General features: G+C 28.5%; 5 protein-coding genes across 8 annotated transcripts; 2 read left to right on the top strand and 3 right to left on the bottom strand.

Annotated features, from left to right (window-relative positions):
• Positions 1–177: 177 nt before the first annotated feature.
• Sod2 (superoxide dismutase 2) lies at positions 178–1151 on the top strand. The gene is made up of 2 exons (XM_027344519.2): positions 178–255; positions 351–1151. The coding sequence occupies exon 2, from the start codon at positions 379–381 to the stop codon at positions 1072–1074; it is 696 nt and encodes a 231-aa protein (XP_027200320.1). The 5' UTR covers positions 178–255; positions 351–378; the 3' UTR covers positions 1075–1151.
• LOC113794392 (FERRY endosomal RAB5 effector complex subunit 3) lies at positions 1051–3406 on the bottom strand. The gene is made up of 2 exons (XM_075821440.1): positions 3090–3406; positions 1051–3038 (listed from the first exon to the last, which is right to left on the bottom strand). The coding sequence occupies exon 2, from the start codon at positions 2774–2776 to the stop codon at positions 1139–1141; it is 1638 nt and encodes a 545-aa protein (XP_075677555.1). The 5' UTR covers positions 2777–3038; positions 3090–3406; the 3' UTR covers positions 1051–1138.
• Positions 2779–3183, bottom strand: Atg12 (Autophagy-related 12). The gene is made up of 2 exons (XM_027344520.2): positions 3090–3183; positions 2779–3038 (listed from the first exon to the last, which is right to left on the bottom strand). Exons 1-2 carry the CDS (start codon positions 3181–3183, stop codon positions 2779–2781), a joined length of 354 nt encoding a protein of 117 aa, XP_027200321.1.
• A 12-nt stretch (positions 3407–3418) lies between the features above and the next one.
• Positions 3419–13804, top strand: LOC113794394 (uncharacterized). Of its 4 annotated transcripts, none has more exons than XM_075821442.1 (3): positions 3419–3929; positions 11092–11799; positions 11872–13804. In XM_075821442.1, exons 1-3 carry the CDS (start codon positions 3882–3884, stop codon positions 12292–12294), a joined length of 1179 nt encoding a protein of 392 aa, XP_075677557.1. In that variant the 5' UTR covers positions 3419–3881; the 3' UTR covers positions 12295–13804. The 4 variants fall into 4 exon arrangements, with proteins under 4 accessions (XP_075677557.1, XP_075677556.1, XP_027200318.2 ...); XM_075821441.1 differs by having other exon boundaries at positions 3421–3929; positions 11089–11799; XM_027344517.2 differs by lacking the exon at positions 3419–3929 and adding an exon at positions 10366–10971.
• LOC113794353 (DNA topoisomerase 2-alpha-like) lies at positions 3921–9771 on the bottom strand. The gene is made up of 5 exons (XM_027344472.2): positions 9211–9771; positions 8973–9130; positions 7384–8894; positions 4321–7316; positions 3921–4253 (listed from the first exon to the last, which is right to left on the bottom strand). Exons 1-5 carry the CDS (start codon positions 9454–9456, stop codon positions 4116–4118), a joined length of 5049 nt encoding a protein of 1682 aa, XP_027200273.2. The 5' UTR covers positions 9457–9771; the 3' UTR covers positions 3921–4115.
• Positions 13805–14134: the final 330 nt, after the last annotated feature.

Here is a 14134-nt window from a genome sequence, read left to right as displayed (position 1 = left end):
TCGTAATTGAGCACTGATTACATGCTTTCTATTAGTAGTAGTCACAATTGTTCGATTGTTCAATATATCTTTTCGTTTGTAACGCTTAATTTGATTACTATGTCAAATTGTACACAAGTGATTTCAATACTTCTACCCTGAAACGTATTTTCATTGGGACTGATTTTTATATTAGCTATTTAGAACAAATTGAACCCATAAAGTTTAAATAGTTTTTTTTTAATATTTCAAGATTTCTTCGCATTTGTCCAATCGGTAATCATTCGAATTTTTTCTGGTTTTAAATTACAATTTATTAAATTTTAAAATTTTGAAAATTGTTTAATAAAAACCATTGTTTAATTTTATAGATTTTCCATTGGTTGTCATTGATACAAAATGTTATCTTTAATAAAAAATTCATCAATGTTACGATGTCCTTCAATTTTGGCTCGAACATTGAATGTACTCTCAACACAACAACAATGTACAAAGGTTACTTTACCGGATCTTCCATACGATTATAATGCTTTGGAACCAGTGATTTCAACTGAAATCATGCAACTACATCACAGTAAACATCATCAAGCTTATGTTAACAATTTGAATGTTGCATTAGAAAAAATGGAAGAAGCTAAATCAAAAAATGATGTTAAAACAATAATTGAATTGGAACCGGCATTACGATTTAATGGTGGTGGCCATATTAATCATTCAATTTTTTGGCATAATTTAGCACCAGTAGGAAAATCTGGTGAACCAAAAGGTGAACTATTACAAGCGATCAATTCATGTTTCGGATCTTTAGATGATATGAAAGCTCGCGTTAGTCAATTGGCAATCGGTGTTCAAGGTTCCGGTTGGGCATGGCTTGGTCGTTGTCCGAAAAGTGGACAGCTTCGTGCTGTTGCCTGTCCTAATCAAGATCCATTAGAGGCCACAACAGGATTGGTACCCTTATTTGGCATTGATGTATGGGAACATGCCTATTATTTGCAATATAAAAATGTTCGACCAGATTATGTTAATGCCATTTGGAAAGTAGCCAATTGGAATGATATTGAACAACGCTTTATGGCTGCAAAGCCAAAATAAATGAATTTATTTTTAATGTTTAAACTTTTAGTTTTCAGTGATACAATAGTAATAAATAATCATTTTACATATTATCATTCTTAGTCAAAAATAATGGATTTGATAGACGAAATACCGTTGGAAAAATGGACGACAAAGCTGTGAAAAGTTCTTGTGAAATTCCTTTTGGTACTACAAACTGGATAGTTTTATTTTCACTATCACTAATTGATAGTAATGATGACATTTCAATCATGAATCCTTTCACACATTTCAATATTAATTCAGCACGTTTTAGACACCATTGAATTGTTATATCTTCATACATTTGATCCAATAACAATAACGGAAGATAAATGTTGGAAATGTCATAGATGTAGGCAATTTTTAAAATGTTACGTAAACCAAGAATAACAGGATGACGAGAATTGATTTCGGAATGACGTATCGTATCATCGGTAACAATATGAAAAACTACATGTGCTTCTGAAAGATTCGAATGACGAGTGATATAAACATCACCCGCTTTTAGACGATAATTTTGTCCATTTTTTTGATTATGTTCATTTACCGGTTTTAAACGATTTAATTCTGCTTTTATCAAGTCGAATTGAAAATCCAATCCGGGAAAATGATTCTCCGAACTGTTCATAATCATTTTAGCAAAATCAGATTTAGTCGTTGCAGAACTTGTCAATGATTCATCAGCCAACAAAACAACTGCGGATAATGAATTTGAATATAGTGACATAGCAGTCTGAATTCGATGTGCTGTCAAAACATTACTGCAAAATTTAAGCATATTGGCTGCGATTAATCGCAAATTATGTGTTGTTTTTAGTTGTGATCCAAGATTAATTGTATAGCTTTCTTGCATTTCAAATTCATCGGAAATATCAACAAAATCTGAGAAAGAATTTTCTTTATCTTCATTCGAAATATTAGGTGGAGAATCATGTTTCAGATCAAGTGGATTCGTCTTGGCATTTGCTATTGCTTGTGAACTGGAATCTTTCATTAGATCTTCGTAAATATTTTTGATCCAAGTATAAAATTCTCTTTTTTGATTAGAACGAATATTGCAAATTTTCTCCAACCATTCGTTTCGAATTTTTTGGGCCAATGCAACATTTTCCTTTGTCAGTGTGTTGATTTCTTTTTCGCTGTATTTACCGCTGAGAAGAATATCTTCAATTTTTTTACTTTGATCTTCGGATAAACCTCGAAGAAATTCCTCTTTTTGATTTATGAAAGATCTGATCACTTCAGAATTATGATTTTCCAATTGAATAAGCTGTTGTGTTAATTTACCAGAATGAATAATCTTATGATACATTGAATAAAAATTTTCATCTGAAATATTATCTTTTGATTTTTGTAGATTTTGATTGTGTAATTTTGCATCAGGTAATGTTGGACAGATTTTTAGTTTTTCAATAAATTGCTGCGATTTACTGGCAAGTTTTTGACGATTTTTGAGTACATGTTCAATACGATTACATTGAATCTTATCAATATGTTCATCAATGAATGATTGCAATTTTTCCATAAGATCATCTTCAAAATATTCGGGAATATGATATTGTTTCATTAAAAGGAATCCATATTCACGTGGAGTTACATTCGTATCCAATGGAAGTCGAATTGAATGTTGAAATTGGAATTCTTCGGATGATTGATATATAAAATGAAATTCTTGTGGTAAACAGTTTAGGCTATCCATTATTAACCCCAAGCTTGTGCTTTTGAATAATAGAGTATTAATTTTCCATCACAACCAAAACAATCAAAAAGATTTTGTACTGTTTGCTCTAATGATGGTGCAAAAATTTGATTGACATAAACAAACAAAGCTTCGTTTGTATCTAAGCTCAAGAATTTTTTGATCAATACTTTCAATTGGCCAATCGTAAAATTTGAATCAACTTTGAAATTTTTTTTCTTCAATATCGGCGTATTTCCAGTCGGAATTAATAATAAGGGGACTGTTGTATGAAAAAAATAATTACATTATGAAAAATCCGCCCATACTTTACCTTTATTGTCCTTTTCTTTTGGTTGCTCTTGTTGAATTGGTTCTTCGGTATTCGTTTTTTGTGACACTTGTTCAATTTGATCTTTATCGTCCATAATTTTTGACCATGATGATAATCGATAAAAATTTGTGAAAGATATTTTTTTTTTAGTGATATACATAAAATGTAAATAATAAACAATAAACAAAATGTAAATGAAAAAAACTTTTCGATAAACAGTAAACTATATGATATTTATAAGGAAATTTCTGGGTAATTTGAAAAATTTTGAAAATGATTCATTTTTCCATGATGATTTATTCCATTGATGATGATTGTGATGAAAACTTAAGAGCTTGAAATTGATTTCTAGTTTGGAATAACTTTCGCAAAGTATTAGATCGATTACTTTGATTATTACTGTCGTAATTATCATCACCATTGTCGTATTTGTCAATGGTTTCAAGTGCTGTCTTCATTCTCATTAATTTTTGTTGAATGATATGTGTTTTAATTGCAAGTGTTTTGAACATTACTTCTAAATTATTACGAGCCATCTGAACAGATTGTTCCAAACATTCTAAACGTTTCAAAGGATCATTGAATGCTTCCGTCAATTGATGATTATCAATAAATAATTCTTTACATTCTGATTCGACCATCAAATTATTGATTTTCTCGGGTTGTAAATAATTTTGCTCTTGCAAATTTGAATTACAATCATTCATATTTTTACCTTTCATCATGAAATACTTTTGACAGTAAACTGGAAGTGATCACCGATTTTCGAACTGATTCGATTTGTCGAACAAAATGTTCGAAATTCAACCAACTATCGAAAAAAACAATCGATTATGTAATGTAAGTAGAATTTTATTCAATGTTTCAAAATAATTCTTGAGAAAGAAAATTATAAGATAAATGAAAAAGAAAAACGATTAAAAAAATCATAAAGATAATGTCATAATAAATAAAATGTTTAAGATGTTCTTATAGTATTAAATCAAAAAAAAGATGTATCGAATCGGCTTGCATAATATGATTGATTCAATATTCTTCATCGGATGAATGATCATAATTATAGTTGACTGGTTGTCGTATACGGCCAGTTTTTGTTAGAAATTCTGGTGGAATTTCATTATTAAATGATTCATCGATTTCTATTATTTTTTTCTTTTTGGTTTTCTGCAAATGAAAAAAAATGAATTATAATGAAGTTTTTAGTATCAGAATTTTTTTAATTATAACAAACCTTTTTTGATGTTTTGAAATCATCATCATCATCATCATCATCAAAATTATCCGATTCAGAATCTGAAATTCGTTTCTTCTTTTTTGATTTAGCTGCTGTTTTTTTAGGTGCCGTTGATTTATTTCCACCCGTAATAGCTGCTTTTTTTGTTTTAGTTTTCTTTGGTGCAGCTGATAAAATAAAATCCGAACTATCCGAATCATCTTTCTTGTCATGATTATCTTCATCGATTGGTAATTTTTCTTTCTTTGTTGTTTTCTTAACTGTTTTTGTTGTTTTTAATGTTTCCACCGTTGTTACTGCATTGACAAAATCATCTCGTTTATCATTTTGAAAAATATCATCATCATCATCGTCATCAAAAAGTCTATCATTTTTATCATTCGATTCTATTATGGTAGACTTTATAGTTCCATTTGTTGATTTAGATGGTTCAGGTGTAGATGTTGATGATGCGAAAGATGATGTAAATATCGAATCAAATAATTCTTCACTTGTTTTTTTCTGTTCCTGTTGTATAACTGGTGTAAGTAATTCATCTTCTTCTTCACTATCGGCAAATGTTTTCGGTGGTCGAGTGGAAATTGGTTGAGTTGAAGCTATAGTTGGCTTTACTATATCATTACTGATTTTTGTCGTCATTTCTGGTTTAGATTTCTTTGGTTTTGGCTGTTGAACATTCAAATCAAAATCATCATCATCATCATCGAAATCTAATTCTATATCATTATTATCATCATCATCAGAAAGATCATCATCTGACCATGGATTTCGACCTTTCTTTTTATTTGATTTTGTTTTCGATTTTGTTGATGGTTTTGATGCATCACCATTTTCTTTTGATTTTTTATTATTAGATGATTTTTTTGATTTTGGCAATATAATTGGTGGATCATTTTCATCTTTACATTGTTTAGTTATTAATGATTTTTTCTTATCAACTAATTCAGGTGATACACCAATACGTTGTGCTAATGGAATGTATTCATCTTCACTTTCCGAATCAATAACCATAATATTGTTTGTTGTTGTAGCAATTTCATTAACATTATCTATCGGTTTATCTTGGTTAGATAATTTTTCAACATTATTGGCTATATTATTCTTTTTATTCATTATTAAATTTGTTTTTCGTAACAAATCTGTATCAATTTTGGGCACTATACGTTCACCATCCGGTGATGGTTTATAATCATTTAAAGCATTATTATAGATTTGTTTTTTGATTGGACGTGATGATACTTTTGAAGAATTTTTCATTTTCATTTTTAAACTATTACCCGATTCCATTTGTTCACGTTCAAATTGTTCAACACGATCTAATTCATCAATAAATTGTCGTAAATCTTCTTCCCAAAGATCTTCCGGTGTTGATAATCGTAGTTTTTCTAATTCTTGTTTCTTTTGATCACGTTGTTTTAATAATTCTTCAACTTTTTCACGTAACATACTACGCATACTCATATCGATAAGATAATCAAAATTATATCGTTTATCTGAATATTCAGCACCATCATCATCCGATTCTTCATCAGAATCTTCTTCTTTATCGGCATTCTTTTTCTTCCATGCTTTCACAGGATCCGAATCATAATTTCGTTTGACAAGTGTAGCAATGAAATCTTTCTTTTTAATATTTTCCATCACTAAAACACGATCATTTTTTTCCAAAATGAATCTAGCTTGATTTTCAAGTTTTAATGCTTCAGCTTCTAAAATACCTTCATAATAAGCTTTACGTTTAGCATAGTATTCAAGACGAACAGGGAAGAATTCTTGTAAAATTTCTTCAGGTGTTTCGTATTTTTTCAAACAACCAAGATGATCAAATAATACCATGGTTGTTGTCGACATTGATGTTTGAATTTTGAATGTTTTATGTAGTCCGCTATTTAATGCTTTCTGTAGATTTTCCTCTGATAATGTAACAACAAACTTAACAGTTGCATCTGTATGATATTCTTTATAATCCTGTATGAATGGTGGTGTTTTTTCTGTACCATTCAACATTGGTTCTAATACTGTTTCTTTATATGTTTGTGTCCATACACGAATCGGTAGTTCCGTAATTTCAAATGATCGGCCATTTTCCAATATAGCTGCCTCGCCGTTTATCACAAATCGTTGTGTATCAATCTGTTCGATTGTGCCAGTAAATCCTTTGAACCATGGTTTCATTGGTCGAATTTCTCGTCCATGCATTAAACGTTTAATATTTTCAACAATTTCCCTTGGATTATAATTGGGAATTTTTGTACTCCAACCAGTTCCAATACCTTCGGCTCCATTGACCAAAACCATTGGAATAATTGGAACATAGTATTCTGGTTCAATTTTTAGATTATCATCATAAAGATAATTCAATAATGGATCATCTAATTGTGGAAATAATTTCCTTGCTACAGTATTAAGCATGGTGAATATATAACGAGGACTGGCAGCATCTTTGCCACCTTGAAGTCGTGTACCGAATTGACCAATCGGTAACAATAAGTTAATATTGTTACTTCCGACAAAATTTTGTGCCAAATTTATGATTGTCGACATAAGTGATACTTCACCATGATGATAAGCACTATGTTCGCCGACCGAACCGGCTAATTGAGCCACTTTAACTTCACGTTTATCATTACGTTTGAAACAAGTAAATAACACTTTACGTTGGCCAGGTTTCAATCCATCCACCAACGAAGGAATAGAACGTTCATTATCCATATTACTGAATAGGATTAATTCTTTGTTGACAAAATCTTTATATGTTATGTTTCGAGTATTCTTTTCATATAGGTACATTTCAGGTAATCCTAATTCTCGTCGACGTTTTCGTTCCTCTAATGAATTTGTAAGCCATTCTTTACGTTGTTCAACCATTTTCTTACTAAAAGCTAATTGAACAAAATGATCATCATCATGGCCAGCATAATGAAATTTTATACGATTTCTATCCATATCAGTGAAATATTCTTTTGCTTCAGCTGAAGTTGAAGTACCCAAACCTAGATGTGAAGAAAAATTAATTTATTTTTGGATTATATTAGTTTTCGATAATGAATCATTCATTACCTTTGTAGTACTTTATTTTGTAATTACGCCAATTTGGATTTGATTTTTTCCATTCTTCAAATTCGGGTAAACTATAAAATGAATGAACTTCATTACCTTTGGATGCTTTTACAATTGGCGTGATAAACTGTTCTAAAAAGTTCAATTTCAACAATGATGGCCAATTATGGTGAATAAAATTGATCAATAATCCTTTAATGTGTGAACCATCTTGATCCTGATCGGTCATTATCATCAATTTGCCATAACGAAGTGTTTTGAGATCATCGATTGTTTGATATTGTTTTTTGTATTGAAGACCAAGAATTTTGATAATGTTATTGATTTCTGCATTCTCTACAATCTGTTTATGTGATGCTTCACGTACATTGAGCATTTTACCTCGAAGTGGAAATACTCCAAATTTATCACGACCAACTACACCTAATCCAGCAACAACAAGAGATTTGGCAGAATCACCTTCAGTTAGAATTAGTGTACAATCGATTGAGTTTTTAGTTCCAGCATCGTTTGCATCCTCCAGTTTAGGGATACCAGTAAGCTTTGCATGTTTTTTTGCATGACATTTTTTTGATAGCTCATTTTGAGCTTTGAATTTGGCCCATGATAAAACTGCTTCAACAATACCGACTTTGAAAACATTATTAAAAAATTTATCAGTTGGTGAACAGGTTGATCCAAAACTTTTCACTTGTAATGTCATAGTTTCTTTGGTTTGTGAATCGAATGTAGGATTTTCAATTAAACAATTGACAAATACCCAAAGATGATTACGAATTTGGAATGGTTTTACAGTGACGCCAACCTTATTTTTCTTTTTAATAACATCGGTCACTTTATTAACAATTTGATCGGAAACATGATCAACATGTTTACCACCACGTGTTGTTGCAATACTATTGACAAAACTGATTTGTTGAAATCCTCGATCACTAACAGTAGCTGCTATCTCCCATCGATCGTTAACAACTTCATGGACAACTTTAATAGTATTACCAATATCATCTTGTCGATCTTTAGCAAAAAGTTCTACATATTCTTTAAAACCACTGATTGGTAATTTTTTTCCATTAAGATATACTTTTACACCACGTGTTGTACCAGCAACATCATATGCACGTCTTGAAAATAATGAAACAATATCCTTATCAAGAAAATCCATTTTAAATTTAGATAAATCCGGTTGAAATGTAATACGTGTAAAATCTTCGGATGCATTTGTACCAATTTTCGGTTCTTTAGTATCTTTCATATTATCATTCCAAATTTGTAAAAATGATTTATGATATTCTTTGCATGAAGTTTCTACTTTAAATTTTTTACTAAAAATATTACATAATTTGGCGCCAAAACCATTACGACCACCGACAACTTTTTTTTCTTCATCATTATAATTGGATGATGTTAATAGATGACCAAATATTAATGTTGGTACATAACATTTTTCTGTTTTATGTTCAATAACAGGAATTCCTTTACCATTATTATAAATGATTATTTCGTTGTTATCGCTACCATTTAACAAACAAACAAAATCAACGATTGATTTTTTATCATTATAATAAAAAAAATCAGATAAAAAAACTTACGCATCAATATCGATTCGTATACAATTCATTGATTTATCTCTTTGTTTATTATCAGCAGCATTTACAAGTATTTCATCAAATATTTTATACAATCCCGGTACATAGGTAATTTCACGAAATACCATTTTATCTTCATCTTTATCCCATACCCACATTTGCTAAAGAGAATTTTGTCAGGAACAAAAAAATTTATTTATTAAAATTTTTCAACCATTTGATTTTGAAAATTATTACAAACCTTTGTTTCTTTTTCAACTGAACCAATATATGTATCCGGTCTTAATAGAATATGTTCTAATTGTGTTTTTTTCTGATAGATACGTTCAATACTTGGACGTTTTTTTTGTTTACCATTTTGTTGTTGTTGTTGTTGTTTTGGTTTTTTATTACCATTTGTAGGTTTAGTTTTAGGACCACCAAAAGTTTCATCTTCAAAATCAGATTCATTATCAATGAAATCTGATTCATCCGACATTGATGACATTTTTGTTGTTGTTGTTGTTGTTGTTACACAATACAACAAAAACTTTTAAAAAGAATCAATAAACAATAGATTTGATGTTTATTTTTTTGTTTTGTTTTGTTTTGGTAGAGTATAAGATGATAATAATGATAATAGAAACCGATCACAAAATGGTAGCTATAGTCAATGTTCGGTCGGTCAATCGGCCAATTCGTTGAATAATTTTTTTTCCTTTATTCATATCATCGTTTCTATTCGGACAACAACTTTTATGTTTGTGTGAATAAGAACAAGAACGAGTTGTTCGTCCATGTGTGTGTGTGTGTATTCAGATCCGTCATTACGGCGACGATTATAGCAACATACAGACGGTTATGTTTGAATTGAGACTTTAACACTTGTACACGCATAACGAAACAAAAGCTTCAATGGATCACCATCACCATCATCAAATATATATATTCTTTGAGCGCGCGCTTCCACAATATACAATAATGTGTATATTGTCTCAGTGAGTATACTGTCTTGAATTGTTCATCAACTACGAACCGGCTTTGTCAAAAAAAAATTGAATACACAAACTATTCATATTGGAATCCGTATCTGAAAATAGTATCTGATTATCTTTGAAAATCCAAAATTCTAATCAAAAATAATTCATTATTTTGAATGTATGGGTCATTTTGAAAAAAATGGCAATGTTAGTCCATGAATATCAACGGTAGAAATACTGTAAAAAATCATGGAAATTTTATTCGAATAATGCAAAAAAAAAAATTGATTCATTTTATTCGCTGAATCCGATATACAGGAATAACTCGGTTTTCTTTCAACAACAAAAAAAAAAAAAATTCAACAAATTCGTCCTATCTGAATAGATCCAAAATTGAATCCTGGGTTATTGCCTTTTTGCATCAAATACGTTTGTTTGTTGTTGTTGTTGTTGTTGTTGGATCAGATTTTCTTTCTGCCAATTTGAAACTCAGCAGAAGCAGAAAAAAAATTGAAAAAAAAGTATAAATAAAACAAATTGAGAGAAAGTCTTGTTTTGGGAAATTTTTTGTTTTTCAAATGTTTACGAGAAAAAAAAATGAAGAAGAAATATTTCGTCGCAAAACAACAACAACAACAATAAGTTTTTAATCTTGAAATTTAAAAAAAGAGAAATTTGTTATGAAAATGATTGAATAAAGAAGAAAGAAAAAAAAACGGATGATGAAAATTTTTTCATCCCTATGAAATCTAAAAACAAAAAAATTATCATCAAATTCTTACGACAGTCAATTTATCTCTCTTTTTTTTAAATAAATGATTGTTTTTTTGTTTGTTTTCTCCCTTCATTTGATTGTGTTCCTCGTGGGCTGTTTTTTGATTTATTATTATCAATCGATACATAGATTTTTGTTGTTGTTGTTATTGTTATTGACCAATCGATTTCGAAATATTGTCAAAAAAATTTTTATGCCCCTTTTTTTTCTTTGTAATTCAAAGAATTAAAAAGTATAAATAAAAACAATGCTGTAAATGTTTTTGACGGTAATTTTGTCACCCAATTTATTTTTTTTTTTGTTTTTGTTATGCTCATCAATGAACATTTGATGGATATATTCGTTACTAATTGTAATTTTTTTTTCTTTATTATCTTTTAATTAGCAGCAAGATTTACCAACATCATTTGTATACGAATTTTGGCAAAAAAAAATCAACAACACGTTAATTATGTTACACAATAATCAAATAATTTCGATTGAAGAAATTCTAGTCAAACCATCACAAAATTGTCATGAACGTCCATTAAGACAATTTATTTTATTTAATCGTAATTCTGATCTAAAAATTTGTATCTATACACTTGGTGCAACAGTCATGTCATGTATGCTCAATGAACATCAAATTATAGTTGGTGGTAATAATAACAACAACAATAATAATAATAACGGCGATAATAATAATATTGGTGATAATAATAATATTGATGGCAATGGTAGTAATGATTTATATCATAATAATAATCATCATACAACAAGCAATAATTTAGAACAATCAGATGATGATAATCGTATAACGACAACAATGTTAACAACAACAACAATGAATGATATACGAATGATAATCGATCGTAATATTAATAATAATAATATTCAAAATTATAATGAACCAATACAAAATATTTGCTGGGATTCACATGTATTTGGTTCAGATACTGTATTATTAAATCATCGTATTGATTCAATGTTATTTGGTCCTAAACAAACATTAACATATTGTTTAAATAAAAATAATGAATTCATTATTGAAGGTAGTGATATTAGACATATACAAAATATTCGATCATTATTGATTAATCCATTCTTTTTCAATCTGGTAAGTACATTTTCATCAATTTTATTTATTTTATTTATTAACGAAAATTCTTTTTTTTTATTTCATTATTAGAATTCTGTTGAAAATGATTTATGTTTAGATGAACATTATCTACATATACGTACATCACATGAATCGATTAATGTTTTCAGTGAACAAACAAATAATAATGATTCCAACAATGTTATTAGTAATAATAATAATGATGGTGATAATAATCTACAATTATCCGAACGTTTTCTTCATCCAACACGTCCAACAACAATATCACAATGTTTTGATGGTTCAGATTTTATTTACAGTACAAATCCATCAACAATACCTGATTCATTATTAATTGCAACATTACAATATAAAAATCGTATTATTGAAATATTATTAGAAATTGATAAAAAATATAAATCAAGTTTAAGGATATTGATAAAAAATGGTTCAATTGCATTTATACCGCATGAAATGAATAAATTTAAAGTTACATATAGATTTCATTGGTGAACCGAATTAGAAGAAGAAAGACAACAACAACAACAATAAACAGTATTCATCAAATATTTACTGATGGCAATATATACGGACCGAAATCAAATGTATCAATGACATCTGACATCAGACAAAATTGTAAATGTTAATTAGGGAATCTACAAAACTCTGTTTTTTTTTCACTTTCACTCTTTCTCGTTTTGTTTTATATTCTATCTATCTATCATAATTTGATGCAATTATCCTTTTGAAAAAAATGAAACATGTTCAACAATTTTTTTTATATTTATATTTTATTTGTTCATCAGCAACAGAAAAAACAAAAATAATTCCAATTTATACCTGCAAATTGTTATTTATCCTTTATAATACCTTAAATTCTTTTCTATGTATTTTTTTTTCTTCTTCTTCATGAAACAAAACTGATAATACAAAACAAACACAAAACAAAAACTTTAAATTCTTTATGTATCATTTGATGATCATTTCAGCTGTCAATGCATTCAATTTTTTCTTTTTCTTTTTTCTTTCTTTCAAATGTGATAAATAATTTTTGTTTTCTTCAAAATATATTTAAATTTGACGATAATGGCAAAAAAAATTGTGAAAAAAATCAATCAAACATCAACAACAACGAATGAATTTCATTATTTCAGCACTTTTTTTGTCAGGCAAAACAAAACAAAAATTTCCATGAATACACGTATCACTTCAAAATATTCAAATCAATATTGCACCCACACACACACACACAGATACGAATTGACTGACTTTTTTCAAATTAGTTAAAAATTTAAAATGTTTTTTTTTTCTCCTAAAAAGCTTCCATTTTTTTTTTGCTAAAAAGAAAATTCTTTAAAAACTTTTTGTTTTCCCATTCTGTATTTGTTTTTATTTGCTTCATTGAATTTTATTGTATTTTCTCTTTCCCGAATTTATCTAAACAGAATATTCATTCAATATTCGAACAGTGTTTTTTTTTTTTGTTTACCCAACAAATCGATTTGCAAAAAAAAAAAGAAAATCAAACATTTTTTCTTTCATTTTCACATTATTTTATTATTCCTTTTTTCCAAAATTAATTTCATATCTTGTCCTGTTTTGTTTCGTTTCGTTTCTATTAATTTATCGTTTAACCGTGTTAATTATGTTTTTTTTCAAATTTTTTTTTTACTGGCCGACAAACAAAACAAAACAACAACAAAACAAGAATAATATCTAATTGGATTTAGGATGTCGGTGTATTCTTGAAATTCTTGCAATGCAAAATGGCTGTTAGCAACAGCTCAATCCTTTTGCCGTTATCGTTTTTTTCCCATTGACTTTTTTTTCTATCAGACAAATTTTTTCCCCTTCACTGTACTTTTTTTTAAAAAAATGAAAATTTAACCCCGATCCAACAAAAATCCAATGTAATTCCATCCACACACACGTATATACAAAAAAAACCAAATTCAAATGAGCATGACAAAAGCAAATGTCATCCAAATAAAAATAAAAAAATTGTTATAAACAAAAATAAAAATAAACCCAAACTAAGCTTAGTTAAGCTGAAAACTGAAAATATTTGAAAATGATGTGAATGAATGATGTAAATTGAAATAAAATTAAGTAAATGTTGATGTTTTCCAAAAAAACAAAAACAAAACAAAACAAAAATTCTATTATCAAATTTTTTTGTTTTGTTTCCATATTTATCCTGTTCATTTTTGTTTTTTCGCTTGAAATTTGAAAAAAAATTTTGTTTTTTCGTTTTGTTTAATTTTGTTTTGGGGGTATTTTTTTCATTTCAAAAACAAAATGTTAAAAATAAAATGATTGAATGAAAAACCTAAAATCAAACAGAATTTTTTCG

The sequence above is a fragment of the Dermatophagoides pteronyssinus genome, unplaced genomic scaffold (assembly GCF_027571235.1).
Source record: "Dermatophagoides pteronyssinus isolate colony J.1.1.1.1 unplaced genomic scaffold, Derpt_VIB-CSIC_2022.12 sq0010, whole genome shotgun sequence".
Taxonomy (NCBI): domain Eukaryota; kingdom Metazoa; phylum Arthropoda; class Arachnida; order Sarcoptiformes; family Pyroglyphidae; genus Dermatophagoides; species Dermatophagoides pteronyssinus.
The sequence above is the reverse complement of the archived record's forward strand: the minus strand, read 5'-3'. Positions and strand labels throughout refer to the sequence as shown.

What these genes read in the sequence shown, in the direction of transcription:
- Sod2 (XM_027344519.2), top strand. Translation starts at nt 379, where the DNA reads ATGTTATCTTTAATAAAAAATTCATCAATGTTACGATGTCCTTCAATT.
- LOC113794392 (XM_075821440.1), bottom strand. Translation starts at nt 2,776, where the DNA reads ATGGATAGCCTAAACTGTTTACCACAAGAATTTCATTTTATATATCAA.
- Atg12 (XM_027344520.2), bottom strand. Translation starts at nt 3,183, where the DNA reads ATGGACGATAAAGATCAAATTGAACAAGTGTCACAAAAAACGAATACC. An exon ending in AAAAGAAAAGGACAATAAAG is followed by an intron (nt 3,039 to 3,089) that starts GTAAAGTATGGG and finishes TTCATACAACAG; the next exon opens with TCCCCTTATTATTAATTCCG.
- LOC113794394 (XM_075821441.1), top strand. Translation starts at nt 3,882, where the DNA reads ATGTTCGAAATTCAACCAACTATCGAAAAAAACAATCGATTATGTAAT. An exon ending in AAAACAATCGATTATGTAAT is followed by an intron (nt 3,930 to 11,088) that starts GTAAGTAGAATT and finishes TCTTTTAATTAG; the next exon opens with CAGCAAGATTTACCAACATC. An exon ending in ATCCATTCTTTTTCAATCTG is followed by an intron (nt 11,800 to 11,871) that starts GTAAGTACATTT and finishes TTTCATTATTAG; the next exon opens with AATTCTGTTGAAAATGATTT.
- LOC113794353 (XM_027344472.2), bottom strand. Translation starts at nt 9,456, where the DNA reads ATGTCATCAATGTCGGATGAATCAGATTTCATTGATAATGAATCTGAT. An exon ending in CAGTTGAAAAAGAAACAAAG is followed by an intron (nt 9,131 to 9,210) that starts GTTTGTAATAAT and finishes AATTCTCTTTAG; the next exon opens with CAAATGTGGGTATGGGATAA. An exon ending in ATTTCAAAACATCAAAAAAG is followed by an intron (nt 4,254 to 4,320) that starts GTTTGTTATAAT and finishes TTTCATTTGCAG; the next exon opens with AAAACCAAAAAGAAAAAAAT.